Genomic DNA, 15,722 nt, shown 5'->3' with positions numbered 1-15,722 from the left:
TTTTTTTTTTTTTTTTTTTTTTTTTGAGATGGAGTCTTGCTCTGTCGCCCAGGCTGGAGTGCGGTGGCCTGATCTTGGCTCACTGCAAGCTCCGCCTCCCGGGTTCACGCCATTCTCCTGCCTCAGCCTCCTGAGTAGCTGGGACTACAGGCGCCCGCCACCACACCCAACTAATTTTTTGTATTTTTAGTAGAGATGGGGTTTCACCGTGTTAGCCAAGATGGTCTCAATCACCTGACCTGACCTCATGATCTGCCCACCTCGGCCTCCCAAAGTGCTGGGATTACAGGCATGAGCCACCGCGCCCGGCCTTTTTTTTTTAGACAGAGTCTCACTCTTTCCCAAGCTGGAATGCATTGGCCTGATTTCGACTCACTGCAACCTCCATCTACTGGATTCGAGTGATTCTCATGCCTCAGCCTCCCAAGTAGCTGGGATTACAGGCATACACCACCACACCTGGCTAATTTTTGTATTTTTAGTAGAGATGCGGTTTCACCATGTTGGCCGGGCTGGTCTTGAACTCCTAACCTCAGGTGATCCACCCTCCTCAGCCTCCCAAAGTGTTGAGATTACAGGCATGAGCCACTGTGCTCGGCCTTTTTTTTCTTTTTGTAGTGATGGGGTCTTGCTATGTTGCCCAGGCTGGTCTGGAACTCCTGGGCTCAAGGGATCCTCCTGCATTGGCCTCCTAGAAAGCTTGGATTACCAGCGGGAGCCACCACACCTGGCCTCTTTTTTTTTTTCTTTTAAACATATTTTTTTTTTTTTTGAGATGGAGTTTCACTCTTGTTGCCCAGGCTGGAGTGCAATGGTGTGATCTTGGCTCACTGCAACCTCCACCTCCCAGGTTCAAGCCATAATCCTGCCTCAGCCTCCCTAGTAGCTGGAGCTGGGATTACAGGCATGTACCACCACGCCCAGCTAATTTTTTTGTATTTTTAATAGAGACGGCGTTTCTCCATGTTGGTCAGACTGGTCTCAAACTCCTGACCTCAGGTGATCCCCCTCCTTGGCCTCCCAAAGTGCTGGGATTACAGGCGTGAGCCACCGCGCCCGGCCTGTTGTTGTTGTTTGTTTGTTTGTTTGTTTGTTTGTTTTTGAGACGGAGTCTCGCTCTGTCGCCCAGGCTGGAGTGCAGTGGCGTGATCTCAGCTCACTGCAAGCTCCGCCTCCTGGGTTCACGCCATTCTCCTGCCTCAGCCTCCCGAGTAGCTGGGACTACAGGCGCCCACCATCACGCCCGGCTTTTTGTATTTTTCAGTAGAGAGGGGGTTTCACCATGTTAGCCAGGACGGTCTCAATCTCCTGACCTCATGACCTGCCCGCCTTGGCCTCCCAAAGTGCTGGGATTACAGGAGTGAGCCACCACACCTGGCCTTAAACATAGATTCTTAACCCAACTTTCCATGAAAAACTGAAGCCCACGGAGGATAACTTGCTTATGGTTCCAGAGTAGGACTTAGAACCCATAGAACCCACTCACTCTATTCCACATTGAGTGACAGGCCAGATGAGTGAGACCATTTCGCCGAAAGGATCCAACTCACAGCTCACAGCCCTACCTGGAGAACCCAGGATCAAAGGGTCACCCACAGAACCAGGCTGAAGGAAGGATGCACAAGAGGGTTTACCCCTGGCCCTCTTCTGTGGCTCACACCACAGTCCCTCCTCACCACAAAGGCCAGACATCCTGTTCTGGGAAACCTGTCCCTGGCTATCTCTCATCTTTCCCAGGGCCCTAACCTCTCTCCCCATCCTCTACCTGCCAACCAAGCTTTTAAAATCCATCCCCTATAGTCTCCCACACCAAAATGCCCCACGGAGAGGAAACAGAGCCACTCCTTTAAAGACTCGCCATTCACTTATTTTGGTAAGGGCTTTGGGGAGCCAAGAATTCTCAGTTAGCTCTACTTTGAGCCTTCTGTTAGCTCCCAGTGAGACAGAGTGGCTTGGTGATTAGTTTTGGGGGTTTTATTTATTTTGTCTTTTTCGGTAGAGACAGGGTCTCTCTATGTTGCCCAGCCTAGTCTTCAACTCCTGGCCTCAAGTGATCCTCCTGCCTAGGTCTCTCAAAGTGCTGGGATTACAGGCATGAGCTACTGCACCTGGCCTTGGCTTGGTGGCTAGGATCTGACTTCAGAGTTGGATAGACCTGGAGCCAAGGCCAGTTCTGTGCCATTACTCACTACTTGTGTGATCTTGGGCAAGTGACTACCCCTCTGTACCTTCATTTCCTTGGTGGAAGATGGGGAAAACCAGGGTACATTCCCCAGAGAGATTTCTTGAGGATTAAATGAGACAGGGAAACTGAGACTGAGGGAGTAGCTGAAGGGAACCCTCTTGTTCCTGTTCTCTCCCAGACAACATAAGTGTCCCCTCTCTGCATGTTGGTAGGTGGAGACCCCCTCGCCATTCTATGTGCACACATTACATGTTCTTGCCTCCACCTCCATCCTTGCTCCTGCCATCCCTCTCTACATGGAATGTACTTTCCTTCCTCTCTGCCTCTGCCAGTCCTACCCATCCTTCTAGGCTAATATGCCACCTTTTCCAGGAAGCTTTCCCTGATGCAGAAGTGACTGTTGTATCCTCTGGGCCTCCCGTGGGGCTCCTATCACTTTCAGCCTTGGGCAGTAGTCACCTATAGCCTACCTTACTCTCTCCTAGCCCTATGTTCTCCTTTCTGGCAGGAGCTTCTCTGTACTCTAGCACTCCTGGGTAGAGTCGGAACCACTGCAATGCCTCTGTGCCTTACCTGTTCACAAGGTCTTCGACGTACCCCTGGAGGCGGCCCCAGGGCCCGAATGACTCCTGGCCGGGGTTGTGGGGGGCTGTACTGAGGGTAGGTCAGAGGCCTGGGGTAACTGCTGGGCCCCAGGAAATGAGGCTGTACCATCCACTGCAGCTCCTGACTGCCACTCATGGTGTTGATGCTTGGCACGAGGTGGAACTTCTAAGGAATAAGAAATGGAAGGCCACAGATGAGGTCCGTGTGGATTGAGGGGCTTCCACTGGGCAGAGGCTACACTGCTGTCTACCTTCAATGTACAGGCTAGCTCTGAGAACAGAAAGAACACAGCCTGGCAGTCAGAGACTGACCTGGTGGCAAATCCCTGCTCATAAGCTGTGTGGTTTTGGGCAGGTCACATAACCTTTCTGTGCCCCCGTTTCCCCATTAGAGCTAACATTTATAAAGTATAAACTGCCAGGAACTGTTCTAACCACTTTACAAATACTGACTCATATCATTGGCACAGTAGTATCTTCATTTTCTTTTCTTTTTTCTTTTTTTTGAGATGGAGTCTCACTCTGTTGCCCAGGCTGGAGTGTAGTGGCATGATCTTGGCTCACTGCAACCTGTGCCTCCCAAGTTTGAGTGATCCTCCTGCCCCAGCCTCCCGAGTAGCTGGAATTACAGGTGTGTACCACCTCGCCCAGCTAATTTTTGTATTTTTAGTAGAGACAGGGTTTTACCATGTTTGCCAGGCTGGTCCCCAACCCCCAACCTCAGGTGATCCACCCGCTTTGGCCTCCCAAAGTGCTGGGATTACAAGCTTGAGCCACCACACCCAGCCTAGTATCTTCATTTTCAGACAGGAGAACAGTTGTCCACAGACACAGAGCCAGTGAGTAGGAAACAGTATTTGAGCCCAGCAGCTGGTCTCTTACCCACTCCTGCACCTGTTTGCACGAAGAAGATAATTACAGCTCCCATCTCACGGGGAGGCTGTGAGAATCAAGTGAGAGAATGTGTGCGACAGTCTGGTAAGTGGCGAGTGCCCAGTGCAGAGGGGCTGAGGCAGGAAAGAGTCACTGCTGTGGGTTCAGGCCATCCCAGTGCTTCTTTTTTTTCTTGAGACAGGGACTCACTCTGTTGCCCAGGCTGGAGTGCAGTGACCTGCGGGCTCAAGCAATCCTCCCACTTTAGCCTCCTAAGTAGCTAGGACTACCGACATGCACCACCACATTTGGGTTTTTTTTTTTTTTTTGAGACAGAGTCTTGCTTTGTTGCCCAGGTTGGAATGCAGTGGCTTGATCTTGGCTCACTGCAACCTCCACCTCCCTGGTTCAAGCAATTCTCCTGCCTCAGCCTCCCAAGTAGTCCCAAGTAGCTGGGACTACAGTCGCCCACAACTGTGCCTGGCTAATTTTTGTATTTTTAGTAGAGATGGGGTTTCACTATGTTGGCCAGGCTGGTCTCAAACTCCTGACCTCAGGTGATCCACCCGTCTTGGCCTCCCACAGTGCTGGGATTACAAGCATGAGCCACCGTGCACGGCCTGGCTAATTTTTTTTTTAAACTTTTTGTAGAGACAGGGTCTCACTAGGTTGCCCCAGGGTGTTCTCAAATTCCTGAGCTGAAGCAGTCCGCCCACCTCAGCCTCCCAAAGTGTTGAGATGACAGGCTTTAGCCACCTGGCATGACAGGCTGTCCCAATTCTAATCTCAGCTCTCAGCTACTTACTGCCTGTGTGACCATGGGCAAGTTATTTAACCTCCATGTGCCTCAGTTTCCTCATTTTTAATATTGTTACAAGTGAAGATTACAGGATTTCATTGATGTTAAGAAGTACCATTTAATACCTCTGAAATCATAGTTTAATTGGCAATTTAAAAAATTTTAGTGGACTAGGCAAGGTGACTCACACCAGCATTTTGGGAGGCTGTGTAGGATCACTTGAGCTCAGGAGTTCGAGGTCACACTGGGCAACACAGTGAGACTTCATTTCTACAAAAAAATTTTTTTAAATTAGCTGGGTGTGGTGGTGCGTGCCTCTGGCCAGGTCGCTTCCCAGCTAGGATCTCAGTAGGATTGCTTGAGCCCAGGAGGTTGAGGCTACAGTGAGCTGAGTTTGTGCAACTGCACTACAGCCTGGGCAACAGAGGAAGACCCTGTCTCAGAAAAGAAAAGAAAAGAAAAGAGAAGAAAGAGAAGAGGGAGGAGGGAAAGGAAGGAAGGAAGGAAGGAAGGAAGGAAGGAAGGAAGGAAGGAAGGAAGAAAAGAAAGAAAGAAAGAAAGAAAATTAGTAGCGTAAAGTTATGGTGGGTTTTTTTCAATCGATGAGGTCTTCGACTCCGTGAAATACGGTAAATGATATGGCAAGCGCCCAGCACGACGTCCCTGTTCCCATTCTATCAACCAGTTATCTGAGGAGTGGATTGGGATGGGGCTCAGTGTTCTAGGAGAAGTGGGTTCGAGCTCTGCCGCTGGGCCCTGGGTGTGGGCGCCCGATCGTCCGGGAAGCGCCCCACAAGCCCAGGCAAGTCCCGACAGCAGTAGCCCGAGCCTAAGCGCTGCGGGCCCGGCGGCCCAGTGACCCCAGTTCCGGGTCCAGGGCACCGCCGGCGGCATCTCCCACTCCCGAGGTTGTCCGGGCCCGGGCCGCTCCGGGCCAGGAAGGGAGGGGCGCCCCGGGTGACTCAGCCGCCGTGACTCGGCCGCCGTGACTCGGCGGAACGGACGCCCCTCCTTCCCTCCCCTGCCGACACGTGCTCGCAGCCCCTCGACAGGAAACGGGCACCTGCAGCGTCCCGGGTGCCCCCGGCGGGCAGCGGGCGCCGTTAAGGGCCTGGAGCGGGGTCACGAGAGTCGCCGGCAACCTGATCCCGCGCACGTCCCGGAACCTCGAGGTCTCTATTCGCCGCATTCGGCAAAGGGGTCGAGGGCCGGTCTCCGGGGACCTGGCAGATTCCACTGCCCCGACCCCCCGGGGCTCCCCAGGCGGAGAAACGATAGGGACTTGGCGACGGAGGGGCGAAGGACAAACAGACGGACACGCGGACGGTGGCAGACCGGGCTGGGACTTCCATCCTGGCCCAGCTGCTCTACCGACGGATCCCGCCTCCCTCCCGTGTTGGGACATCTCACCCCGGCCCAGAATCCAGATCCCAGGAATTCAGCCCAAGGCGAAGAGACCCTCTGAGCCGTCGGGGCGGCCAACCCAGGCGCCCACGCCCCTTCTGAAGCAGGGTGGACGCAGAAGTCAGAGGTGGGCAGGAGGAGAGAAAGCGGGCAAGGAGACAGAGGCACGGACGCGGACTGCAAGGGAGAAGGGGGCGGCTGGGAGAAGGGGAGTTCGCGGGTCTCTGCCGCCCGCTGCGCAGTGGGGGCAACTGGCCCCGGACGGCGAGGGGCAGGATCCTCGCCCCGGCACCCAGCCCGGCCCAGACTCCGCTTCCCGGCTCCAGTCCCGGAGTGTGCGGCAGTTGACCAGGCCTCCCACGCGCCGTCCTCCCGGAGGACCCCCGGCGTCGGGCCCCTCTCACCTGCTGGGCTGCCTGCGCTGCGGCCGGGTGCTGCGCGGGGCCGCCATACCCGCCGCCGTTCCCGGAGCTCGGGCCTGGTTCCCCGAAGTCTCGGAACATCCCCGGGGCTGGCGGCTTCGCGGGGTCCACGGCTGCTGGGTTCTGACTCACCCGCGCCGTGCGGAGTCTTTTCTTTTTATGAATGAAAAGTTCTCGGGCTGAACCACTGCGACCGCGGGGGGTGGGGGCGTTGCAGCGGCGCGGTCACCTCCAGGCTCCACCCGCGAGACGCGCAGCCTTGGCCCGTCGGTCCCGAACTTGGCGACGCCTCCCCCAGTCCGGCGGCAGCTTTTTCACTGGGATGGGCCCGGCTCGGCGTTCCCCGGTGGCTGCGGGCCCGCCCCCCTGACGTAGCTGCCCATACATGGTGCAACTTCCTCACCGCGCCCAGGTGGAGCCCCGGGTTCCCCCGCGGACTGACGCACCTGCCCAAGTCCGCGCACCGTCCCAGCCCTCTCGCGGCCTGGGCTAGCCTCCGTTTCTGCTCCCACAAAATAGCGCGAAAGAGTCACATCTCTAGGAGCCACGCCATCCGCCACCCAAAGCTTCGTGGAGTGAGATCTTTCCACTGGCCTTAAGGCTTCGAGTATATGAAAAGTGAATAAATGACAAACCAGGGTTACAAAAATGGTGGCATATTTTATTTTACTTTATATTTTTGAGACAGGGTCTCTGTCACCCATGCTGGAGTGCAGTGGCCCGATCTCGGCGCACTGCAGGCTCAACTTCCTGAAGTCAAGGGATTCTCCTGCCTCAGCGCCCCCTCCAAGTAAGTGGGACTACAGGCCCGCGTCACCATGCCCGGGGAATTTTTGTGTGTTTTGTAGAGATTGGGTCTTGCCGTGTTGCCCAGGATGGGTGGTATATTTTAAATGTTTACGATAAGGTAATGCTTTGAACTAACCACACATACAATGCAATATACTTGTATTACTCAGGATAATTTCAGGAACCATAACGAGTTTTAATTCAGGGCTACTACAGGTGTCCTGAGGTCTGATAAATGCCATCTTATTTACTGTCAGTGCCTTTCGGAGGCTGTGTGGCCACCAGTCTTGTTTGGAGAGTATGTCAAAGGCGAGTGAATGTGAGGCCATGGCCAAATGTGCTTGGGAGGCAGGTATCATCCTCATCCCTGTTTTACAGATGGGGAAACTGAGGCTAGGAGATGCTGAAATGAATTGCTCAAGGTTGCTAAGTGAGTAGCTGGCACAGGTTGCCAAGTCACAGCCATGGGCACTCCAAGCCCAGGCTCAGCCAAGATTTTTCAAAGCCCTTACACCTTCACAGAGATCTTGTTGCACATCCAGAATGTCAGTGCTAGGTACCATCCCAAAGCTCTTCTCTGATTACTTCCAACGGGGCCCAGATGGAGTACTGAGCTGCCAGTGGTCACACGACTACAGAAAGAGGGCTGGGGCCAGGGGTGATGGCTCATGCCTGTAATCCTAGCACTTTGGGAGGCCAAGGCAGAAAGAACCATTGGAGACCCCATCTCTACAAAAAATTAAAAATTTTCGCCGGGCGCGGTGGCTCATGCCTGTAATCCCAGCTCTCAGGGAGGCAGAGGCGGGAGGATAGCTTGAGTCCAGGAGTTCGAGACCTGCCTGGGTAATATAGCAAGACCCCGTTTTCCACAAAAAGGAAAAAAAAAAGACAAAAAAAAAAATTTTTCCGGACATGGTGGTACTCCTGCCTTGTGGTCCCAGCTATTCTGGAGGCTGAGGAGGGAGGATGGCTTGAGCCAAGAAGGTCGAGACTGTGGTGAGCTGTGACTGTGCCACTGCACTCCAGCCTGGGGGACAGAGCAAGACTCAAAGTAAATAGATCAAGAGGGCTGGGCTCTCCTGCTTCTCCATCAGTCCTTCCATTTCATCAGCTCTAGCTTTTCCCCCTGGGCTACTTTCCTTGGGAACACAGGCCAGCAGTCTGTGGGTGCACTCGGTACTTAGAGCCAGGAAGGCCAGTTTGACCCTGGGGTTCTAGTCCCAGAGCTACCATTTTCCGTCTGTGTGACGCTGGGCAGGTCACCTTCCCTCAATTGGGCCTCGCTGCTGATCTCATGGAGCTGTTGTGGGATCAAATGAGATCACAGATGTGAAAGTGCTTTGTAAGCTGTAAAGTGTTGTGCACTCAGAAAGTCGTTACCAACCTGGTGCCTCTCCTTTGCCTTTGAACGACCCAATGTTTGCCATCCTCTGGTCATCGTGATCTGTGTGTGTGTGTGTGTGTGTGAGAGAGAGAGAGAGAGAGAGACACAGACAGAAAGACAGAGACAGAGAAAGAGAGAGACAGACAGAAAGGAGAGGAGAGTGTTTCTGAGGCAGTGTGATCCGTGGACAGAACACCCGTGCTGGGGTCAGACAGCTCTGGGGTCTGGGTTTGAATGTGGTTAGGCTGCTCACCAATTGTGTGACCTAGATGAGGCACACAATCTCTCAGAGCCTCTTTCTTTATCTGTGAAATGGAGACATAATGATAACTATCTCAAGGGTTGTTGGAGGACACAAATAATGTCACATGCTTAGCACAACACATAGTAAGAATTTGACACATAGGCTGGGTGCTGTGGCTCACACCTGTAATCCCAGCACTTTGGGAGGCCGAGGCAGGTGGATCATGAGGTCAGGATTTAGAGACCAACCTGGCCAATATGGTGAAACCCTGTCTCTACTAAATATACAAAAATTAGCTGGGCATTGTGGCCCATGCCTATAGTTCCAGCTGCTTGGGAGGCTGAGGCAGGAGAATCGCTTGAACCCGGGAGGCGGAAGTTGCAGTGAGCCAAGATTGCGCCACTGCACTCCAGCCTGGGTGACAGAGTGAAGCTCCGTCAAAAAAAAAAAAAAAAAAAAAAATTGACAAATAGCAGTGAAGATGAATTCACATGTTAATAAAAAGCCCCGGGGTGGGAACCTTTGGGACTGATCACACGTGAAGGCACTCATACGGCACATGTGCACACACATGTGCCTGCACATACACACACTGATACCTCAACTTCTTGGCAGAGCCCAACCTGGACCAGGTCAAGTGTAACACAGGTAACCAGGGGAGGGATGACACAGGTCAGCCTTGACTGTGTTCGCTTGCCTGCTCCAGAAACATCACCCTGCACCCGACCCCACCGCCCCCAAGCAGTGGATGCTGGGGCCACTGGGGCAATGGAGGGAGCAGGGTTTCAGGTCTGGGGTGTGTGTGTGTGTGTGTGTGTGATTACATGACTTTGAAAGTCTCTTCCTGCTCTAACCGTCGCTGGAGCCACAAGGAGGTCCTTTCAGAGGGAGCACATTCCAACCTCCTCAATCACTAACCCCAGCCTTGTGGCCGTAGAAACGTTCCTGGCCTCTGACCTCACCAGCTTCCACTGAGGGAGGCCGGGAGAGAACCCCAGGGGGCCATAACCATCGCTAGAAGTTTGGGGGCAGGGAGGCCTGAGACACTCTGCCACTGTGCCTTGGTGGCTCTGTAAGACTGGCTCAGTCCCTTCCCCTCTCTAAGTCCCAGAGAATCCCCACCTTTTGGGACTGCAGTGAAGGAAAGGAGGGTTCTCAGTGTGGCCAGGGCATTGGAGGTGATATTTATGTTTATCAGTTTCTATTCACTCTTTCATTGAAGTTTATGTTGTTTTTGTTTGGTTGGTTGGTTGGTTTGAGGTAGGGTCTCACTCTGATGCCTGGGCTGGAGTGCAGTGGCAAGATCACAGCTCACTGCAGCCTCAACCTGCTGGGCTCAAGCAATCCTCGCTTCTCAGCCTCCCGAGTAGCTGGGGCTACAGGCGCGTGCCACCACACCCAGCTAATTTTTTTTGACTCAAGCAATCTGCCTGCCTCGGTCTCACAAATTGCTGGGATTCCAGGCATGAGCCACCGCGCCTGGCCTTTGAAGTTTACGTTTTCACTTGAGATTAAATTCATGTAGCAAACAATTAACTACTTTAAAGTGTACACTGCAGTGCCATTTATTACATTCACAATGTTGTACAACCACCACCTTTCTTTAGTTTCTAAACGTCATCACTCCAGAACACACCCCACACCTATGAAGCAATGACTCCCTATTTCCCCTTCCCTCATCCCCTGGTACCACTAATTTGCTTCCTGTCTCTATGGATTTGCTCATTCCGGGCATTTCAAGTAAATGGACTCATATATCATGTGGTCTTTTGTCTGATTTCTTTTTTTTTTTTTTTGAGGCGGAGTCTTGCTCTGTCGCCCGGACTGGAGTGCAGTGGCGGGATCTCAGCTCACTGCAAGCTCCACCTCCTGGGTTTACGCCATTCTCCTGCCTCAGCCTCCCAAGCAGCTGAGACTACAGGCGCCCGCCACCTCGCCCAGCTAGTTTTTGTATTTTTAGTAGAGACGGGGTTTCACCGTGTTAGCCAGGATGGTCTCGATCTCCTGACCTCGTGATCCGCCCGTCTCGGCCTCCCAAAGTGCTGGGATTACAGGCTTGAGCCACCGCGCCCGGCCTTGTCTGATTTCTTTACTTAGCATAACATTTTCTCTTTTTTTTTCCCTTTCTTTCTTTCTTCTTCTTTTTTAGATGGAGTCTTGTTCTGTCACCCATACTGGAGTGCAGTAGCCCTATCTTGGCTCACTGCAACCTCTGCCTCCTGCACTCCTCAAGTGATCCCTCCTGCCTCAGCCTCCGGAGTAGCTGGGATTACAGGCACCTGCCACCACACCTGGCTAATTTGTGTATTTTTAGTAGAGAGAGGGTTTCATCAGGTTGGCCAGGCTGGTCTCAAACTGCTGACCTCAAGTTATCTGCCTGCCTCAGCCTCCCAAACTGCTAGGATTCCAGGTGTGAGCCACCGCACCCAGCCAGCATAACATTTTCAAGGCTCATTCATGTTATAATATGTATCAGTACTTTGCTCATTTTTATGGCTGAGTATATATAACCATTTTTTTATTCATAAGTTGATGGACATGGGATATTTCCACTGTTTAACTATTATGAATAATGCGGTTATGTACATTTCTGTACAAGTTATTGTGTGGATATATGTTTTCATTTCTCTTGAATATATACCTAAGAGTGGAATACTGGGTTACATGGTAATCTTCTGAGGAACTGCCAGACTGTTTTACAAAGTGACTATACCATTCTACGTTTCCACCAGCAATGCACGAGGGATCTAATTTCTCCAAACCCTTGTCAACCCTTGTTGTTTTCCATTTTTTATATTAAAGACATCCTAGAGGGTATGCAGTGGTATCTCATTGAGTTTTGATTTGATTCGCATGTCCTTAATGATCAATGAACATCTTTTCCTGTGTTTTTGGTTTCATCTGTACGTTTTTTGGACAGATATCTATTCAAGCCTTTACTTTTTTCCTTTTTCTTTTTTTTTTCTGTAGAAATGAGGTCTTAATATATTGCCCAGGCTAATCTCAAATTCCTGGCCTCAAGTACTTCGCCTGCCTTCACCCCTCTTCATGCTGAAATGACAGGCGGGAGCCACTGCTCCCAACCATTGCCCAGGCTGGAGGGCAGTGGTGCGATCTCAGCTCACTGCAGCCTCCACCTCCCGGGTTCAAGTGATTCTCCTGCCTCAGCTTCCTGAGTAGCCGGGATTACAGGCATGTGCCACCATGCCCGGGTAATTTTTGTATTTTTAGTAGAGACGTGGTTTCACCATGTTGGCCAGGCTGGTCTCGAACCCCTGACCTCAAGTGATCCACCCACCTCAGCCTCCCAAAGTGCTGGAATTACAGGCACCAGCCACCACGCCCGGCCCATTGCCCATTCTTAATTTTTTTTTTTTTTTTTGAGACGGAGTTTTGCTGTTGTCACCCAGGCTAGAGTACAATGGCACAATCTCAGCTCACCGCAACCTCTCCCTTCCTGGTTCAAGCGATTCTCTTGCCTCAGCCTCCTGAGTAGCTGGGATTACAGGAATGCGCCACCACACCTGGCTAATTTTGTATTTTTAGTAGAGACGAGGTTTCTCCATGTTGGTCAGGCTGGTCTCGAACTCTAGACCTCAGGTGATCTAGCCACCTTGGCCTACCAAAGTGCTGGGATTACAGGCATGAGCCACTACACCTGGCCAATTGTTTTTTTTTTTTTTTTTCATGTTGAGTTCTTTTTATATTCTGGATACTAAACCTTTATCAGTTATAAGATTTTCAAACATTTTATTTTATTTTGTAAGTTGTCTTTTCACATTCTTGAAAATGTTCTCTTTTTTTATGAGATGGAAAAATGTTCTTTGATGCACAAAATGATGCATTACTATTTTTTATGAAGTCCAATGTATCTTTTTGTTGTTGTTGCTCATGCTTTGGGTGTCTAATGTAAAAATCCGTTGCCAAATTCGAGGTCATAAAGATTTACTCCTGTGATTTCTTCTAAGAGTTTATAGTTTTAGCTCTTAGATTTAAATCGTTGATTAAATTGAAGTTAAGCACACATAAGTAAAGTGCACACATCAGTGTGTTCAGCTTAATGACTTTAAAATAAGTCGTTATGTATTATTATTATTATTTTGAGACAGAGTCTTGCTCTGTTGCCCAGGCTAGAGTGTAGTGGCACGATCTCAGCTCACTGCAACCTCCGCCTCCCGGGTTCAAAAAATACTCCTGTCTCAGCATCCTGAGTAGCTGGGACTACAGGCATACGCCACCACGCCCGGCTAATTTTTGCATTTTTAGTAGAGACAGGGTTTCACCGTATTGGTCAAGCGGTCTCGAACTCCTGACCTCAGGTGATCCACTCGCCTTGGCCTCCCAAAGTGCTGGGATTACCAACGTGAGCCTCCACACCCCACCTTATTTATTATTATTTTTAAGACAAGGTCTCACTCTATCTCCCAGGTTGGAGCACGGTGGTATCACAGCTCACTGCAACCTTGAACTCCTGGGCTCAAGCTATCCCCCCACCTCAGCCTCCCAAGTAGCTGGGACTGCAGGTCTGCCACCATGCCAATTATTTATTTATGTCTTTATTTATTTATTAGTAGAGAGGAAGCTGTTGCCCAAACTAATCTCAAACTTCTGAGTTTCAGTGATCCTCCCGCCTCGGCCTCCCAAGGTATTGGGATTACAAGTATGAGCCACCAAGCCCAGCCTCAATGACTTCTGCATGTATATAAACCCATGTAATTACCACCCTTATCAGGATGACGTTTTTAGCAACTCAGAAGGCTCCTCTGAGTCACACTTCCCACCCATAGGTAGCCACTATTCTGACTTCTGTCATCATAGATTAGTTTTGCCTGTTCTTCAACTTCATATACCTTTGACCATATGGCATGTACTCTTTTGGGTCTGGCTTCTTTTACTCAACGTGTCTGTGGGATTCATCTGTGTTATTGAGTGACCTGGTAGCCTGGACTTTTCTGTTGCTGCGTCCCATTGCACAAATATTCCACAATCGGTCTCTCCATTCTCCATTCCCCTGCTGATGACTTGGGGTGCCTTCTAGTTTTGGACTATTATGAATAAGGCTGCCATGAATATCCTTTTGGGAGCCAGCTGTATTCATTTCTCTTGGCTATGTGCCCGGGTTGGGAGGAATTGTTGGGTCATATGGTTGGTGTACATTCAGCTTGAATTGATTCTCTCCACCAGTGCTGCAACGTGGATGTACCATTTTACATCCCACCCATGTTATTCAGTGGGTAACAGTTCCAGTTGCTCCACATCTGGATATGACTTTTTCTTTTTTTTTTGAGACAGGGTCTTGCTCTGTCACCCAGGCTGGAGTGCAGTGGTGTAATCTCAGCTTACTACAACCTCTGCCCCCCGGGCTCAAGTGATTCTCCTACCTCAGCCTCCCAAGTAGCTGTACAGGCACCTGCCACCATGCCCGTCTAATTTTTATAAATTGTAGAGACGGGTTTTCACCATGTTGGGCAGGCTGATCTCGAACTCCTGACCTCAGGAGTTCATCTGCCCACCCTGGCCTCCCAAAGTGCTGGGATTACAGGCATGAGCCACAGCACCTGGCCTGGAGATAACATGTTAATTCACTTCTACAAATATTTATTTTCCTTGGTCCTGGCCCCATCCTCTCTCCCCTGAATGCTCTCCACAGCTTCCAGCTCAGCACTTCCCACCCAGCAGCCTGAGGGATTGTTTTAATCATGAAAAATTTTAAGAGTCTGAGCATTTCACTATCAGACTTGGACCTACCCCAGCTGTGGCACCTTTGGAATTGCTACCCAGGAAGGCCCGAAGCCTGGGAAGGGGTGGGCTAGGGGTGCTTGGCGTACCCCATGTTCTTTTAGGTTACATGCTGCTTGGGAGGCTTGAGGGGCTAAGAGGATAACACTAGTGGCTCTTGTTCATGAACCAGGTGAACTCTGATGAACCAGATGCCATTCCAAGTAACATGTTTAATCCTCACAGCAACCCTGTGAGAGAGATGGTATAGTATACCCATTTTACAGATCAGGAAACAGAAGCATGGAGAAATTAAGCAACTTGCTAAAAGCCACACGGTGAGGAAGGAAAGTGTGCGGAATCCAGACGCTCGCAAATCTGGTGGGGCTTGGCCAAATTCACAGGCTTTTCCTTCATAGGTACCTGCTTACTCTCCGCCCCAGGCTGCTAGACCGAGCCCCTCACCTTTGCACAGACGACTCCCTCTGCCCAAGGAACCTCCCTTGTCCCCTCACCTGGCTGACTTTTATGCTGCAGCTTTCAGTTTCCCCACCACTTCCTCAGCAAGGTCGTCTACAAGCCCAACCCAGGTGAAATCCTTTAATCTCTTATGCAACGAGCAGTACAGTTCCCTCGTGCAATGAAGGACATTACCTTTTGTTTTTGTTTTTTTTGAGATGGAGTCTCGCTCTGTCGCCCAGGCTGGAGTGCAGTGGCACGATTTCCGCTCACTGTAAGCTCCACCACCTCCCGAGTTCACGCCATTCTCCTGCCTCAGCCTCCCGAGAAGCTGGGACTACAGGCGCCTGCCACCATGCCCGGCTAATTTTTTTGTATTTTTAGTAGAGACGGGGTTTCACTGTGTTTGCCATGATAGTCTCGATCTCCTGACCTCGTGATCCGCCCGCCTCAGCCTCCCAGAGTGCTGGGATTACAGGCGTGAGCCACCGCGCCCAGCCAGGACATTACCTTTTATTCTCCCTGTTCGGAATAATGTTTGAAGGTATTGCATTTTGGAGATGGATATGCGTGTTTCTGTATATATATCTATATCTGCATCTACCAAGTTGATGGCCATAAAAAGGGGGTGTGGAAAAGAAATTATTTTATCATATTTTATTTACTTATTATTTGAGACGAAGTCTTGCTCTGTCGCCCAGGCTAGGGAGCAGTGGTGCGATCTTGGCTTACTACAACCTCTTCCTCCTGGGTTCAAGCAGTTCTCCTGCCTCAGCCTCCTGAGTAGCTGGGTCTACAGGCACCTGCCACCATGCCTGGCTATTTTTTTTTTTTTTTTTG

The 15,722-nt window shown here is 51.0% G+C and overlaps 2 protein-coding genes across 2 annotated transcripts in view; both read right to left on the bottom strand.

Annotated features, from left to right (window-relative positions):
- The window catches only part of LOC111533669 (pyruvate carboxylase, mitochondrial-like), a 1,148,173-nt gene that overhangs the window by 107,668 nt on the left and 1,024,783 nt on the right, over positions 1-15,722 (bottom strand). The window lies entirely within an intron of this gene.
- Positions 1,554-6,443, bottom strand: FOSL1 (FOS like 1, AP-1 transcription factor subunit). Its single transcript, XM_026449037.1, has 3 exons — positions 6,271-6,443; positions 2,759-2,956; positions 1,554-1,565 (listed from the first exon to the last, which is right to left on the bottom strand). The coding sequence occupies exons 1-3, from the start codon at positions 6,367-6,369 to the stop codon at positions 1,554-1,556; spliced, it is 309 nt and encodes a 102-aa protein (XP_026304822.1). The 5' UTR covers positions 6,370-6,443.

Source organism: Piliocolobus tephrosceles, chromosome 13 (genome assembly GCF_002776525.5).
Source record: "Piliocolobus tephrosceles isolate RC106 chromosome 13, ASM277652v3, whole genome shotgun sequence".
Lineage (NCBI taxonomy): Eukaryota > Metazoa > Chordata > Mammalia > Primates > Cercopithecidae > Piliocolobus > Piliocolobus tephrosceles.
This window is presented reverse-complemented; position numbering and strand designations above follow the sequence as displayed.

Bases quoted from the DNA above. Each gene is read 5' to 3' on its own strand.
- FOSL1 (XM_026449037.1), bottom strand. From the start codon at position 6,369: ATGTTCCGAGACTTCGGGGAACCAGGCCCGAGCTCCGGGAACGGCGGC. The intron at 2,957-6,270 runs GTGAGAGGGGCC...CTTATTCCTTAG, and splicing joins CAGCGCAGGCAGCCCAGCAG to AAGTTCCACCTCGTGCCAAG.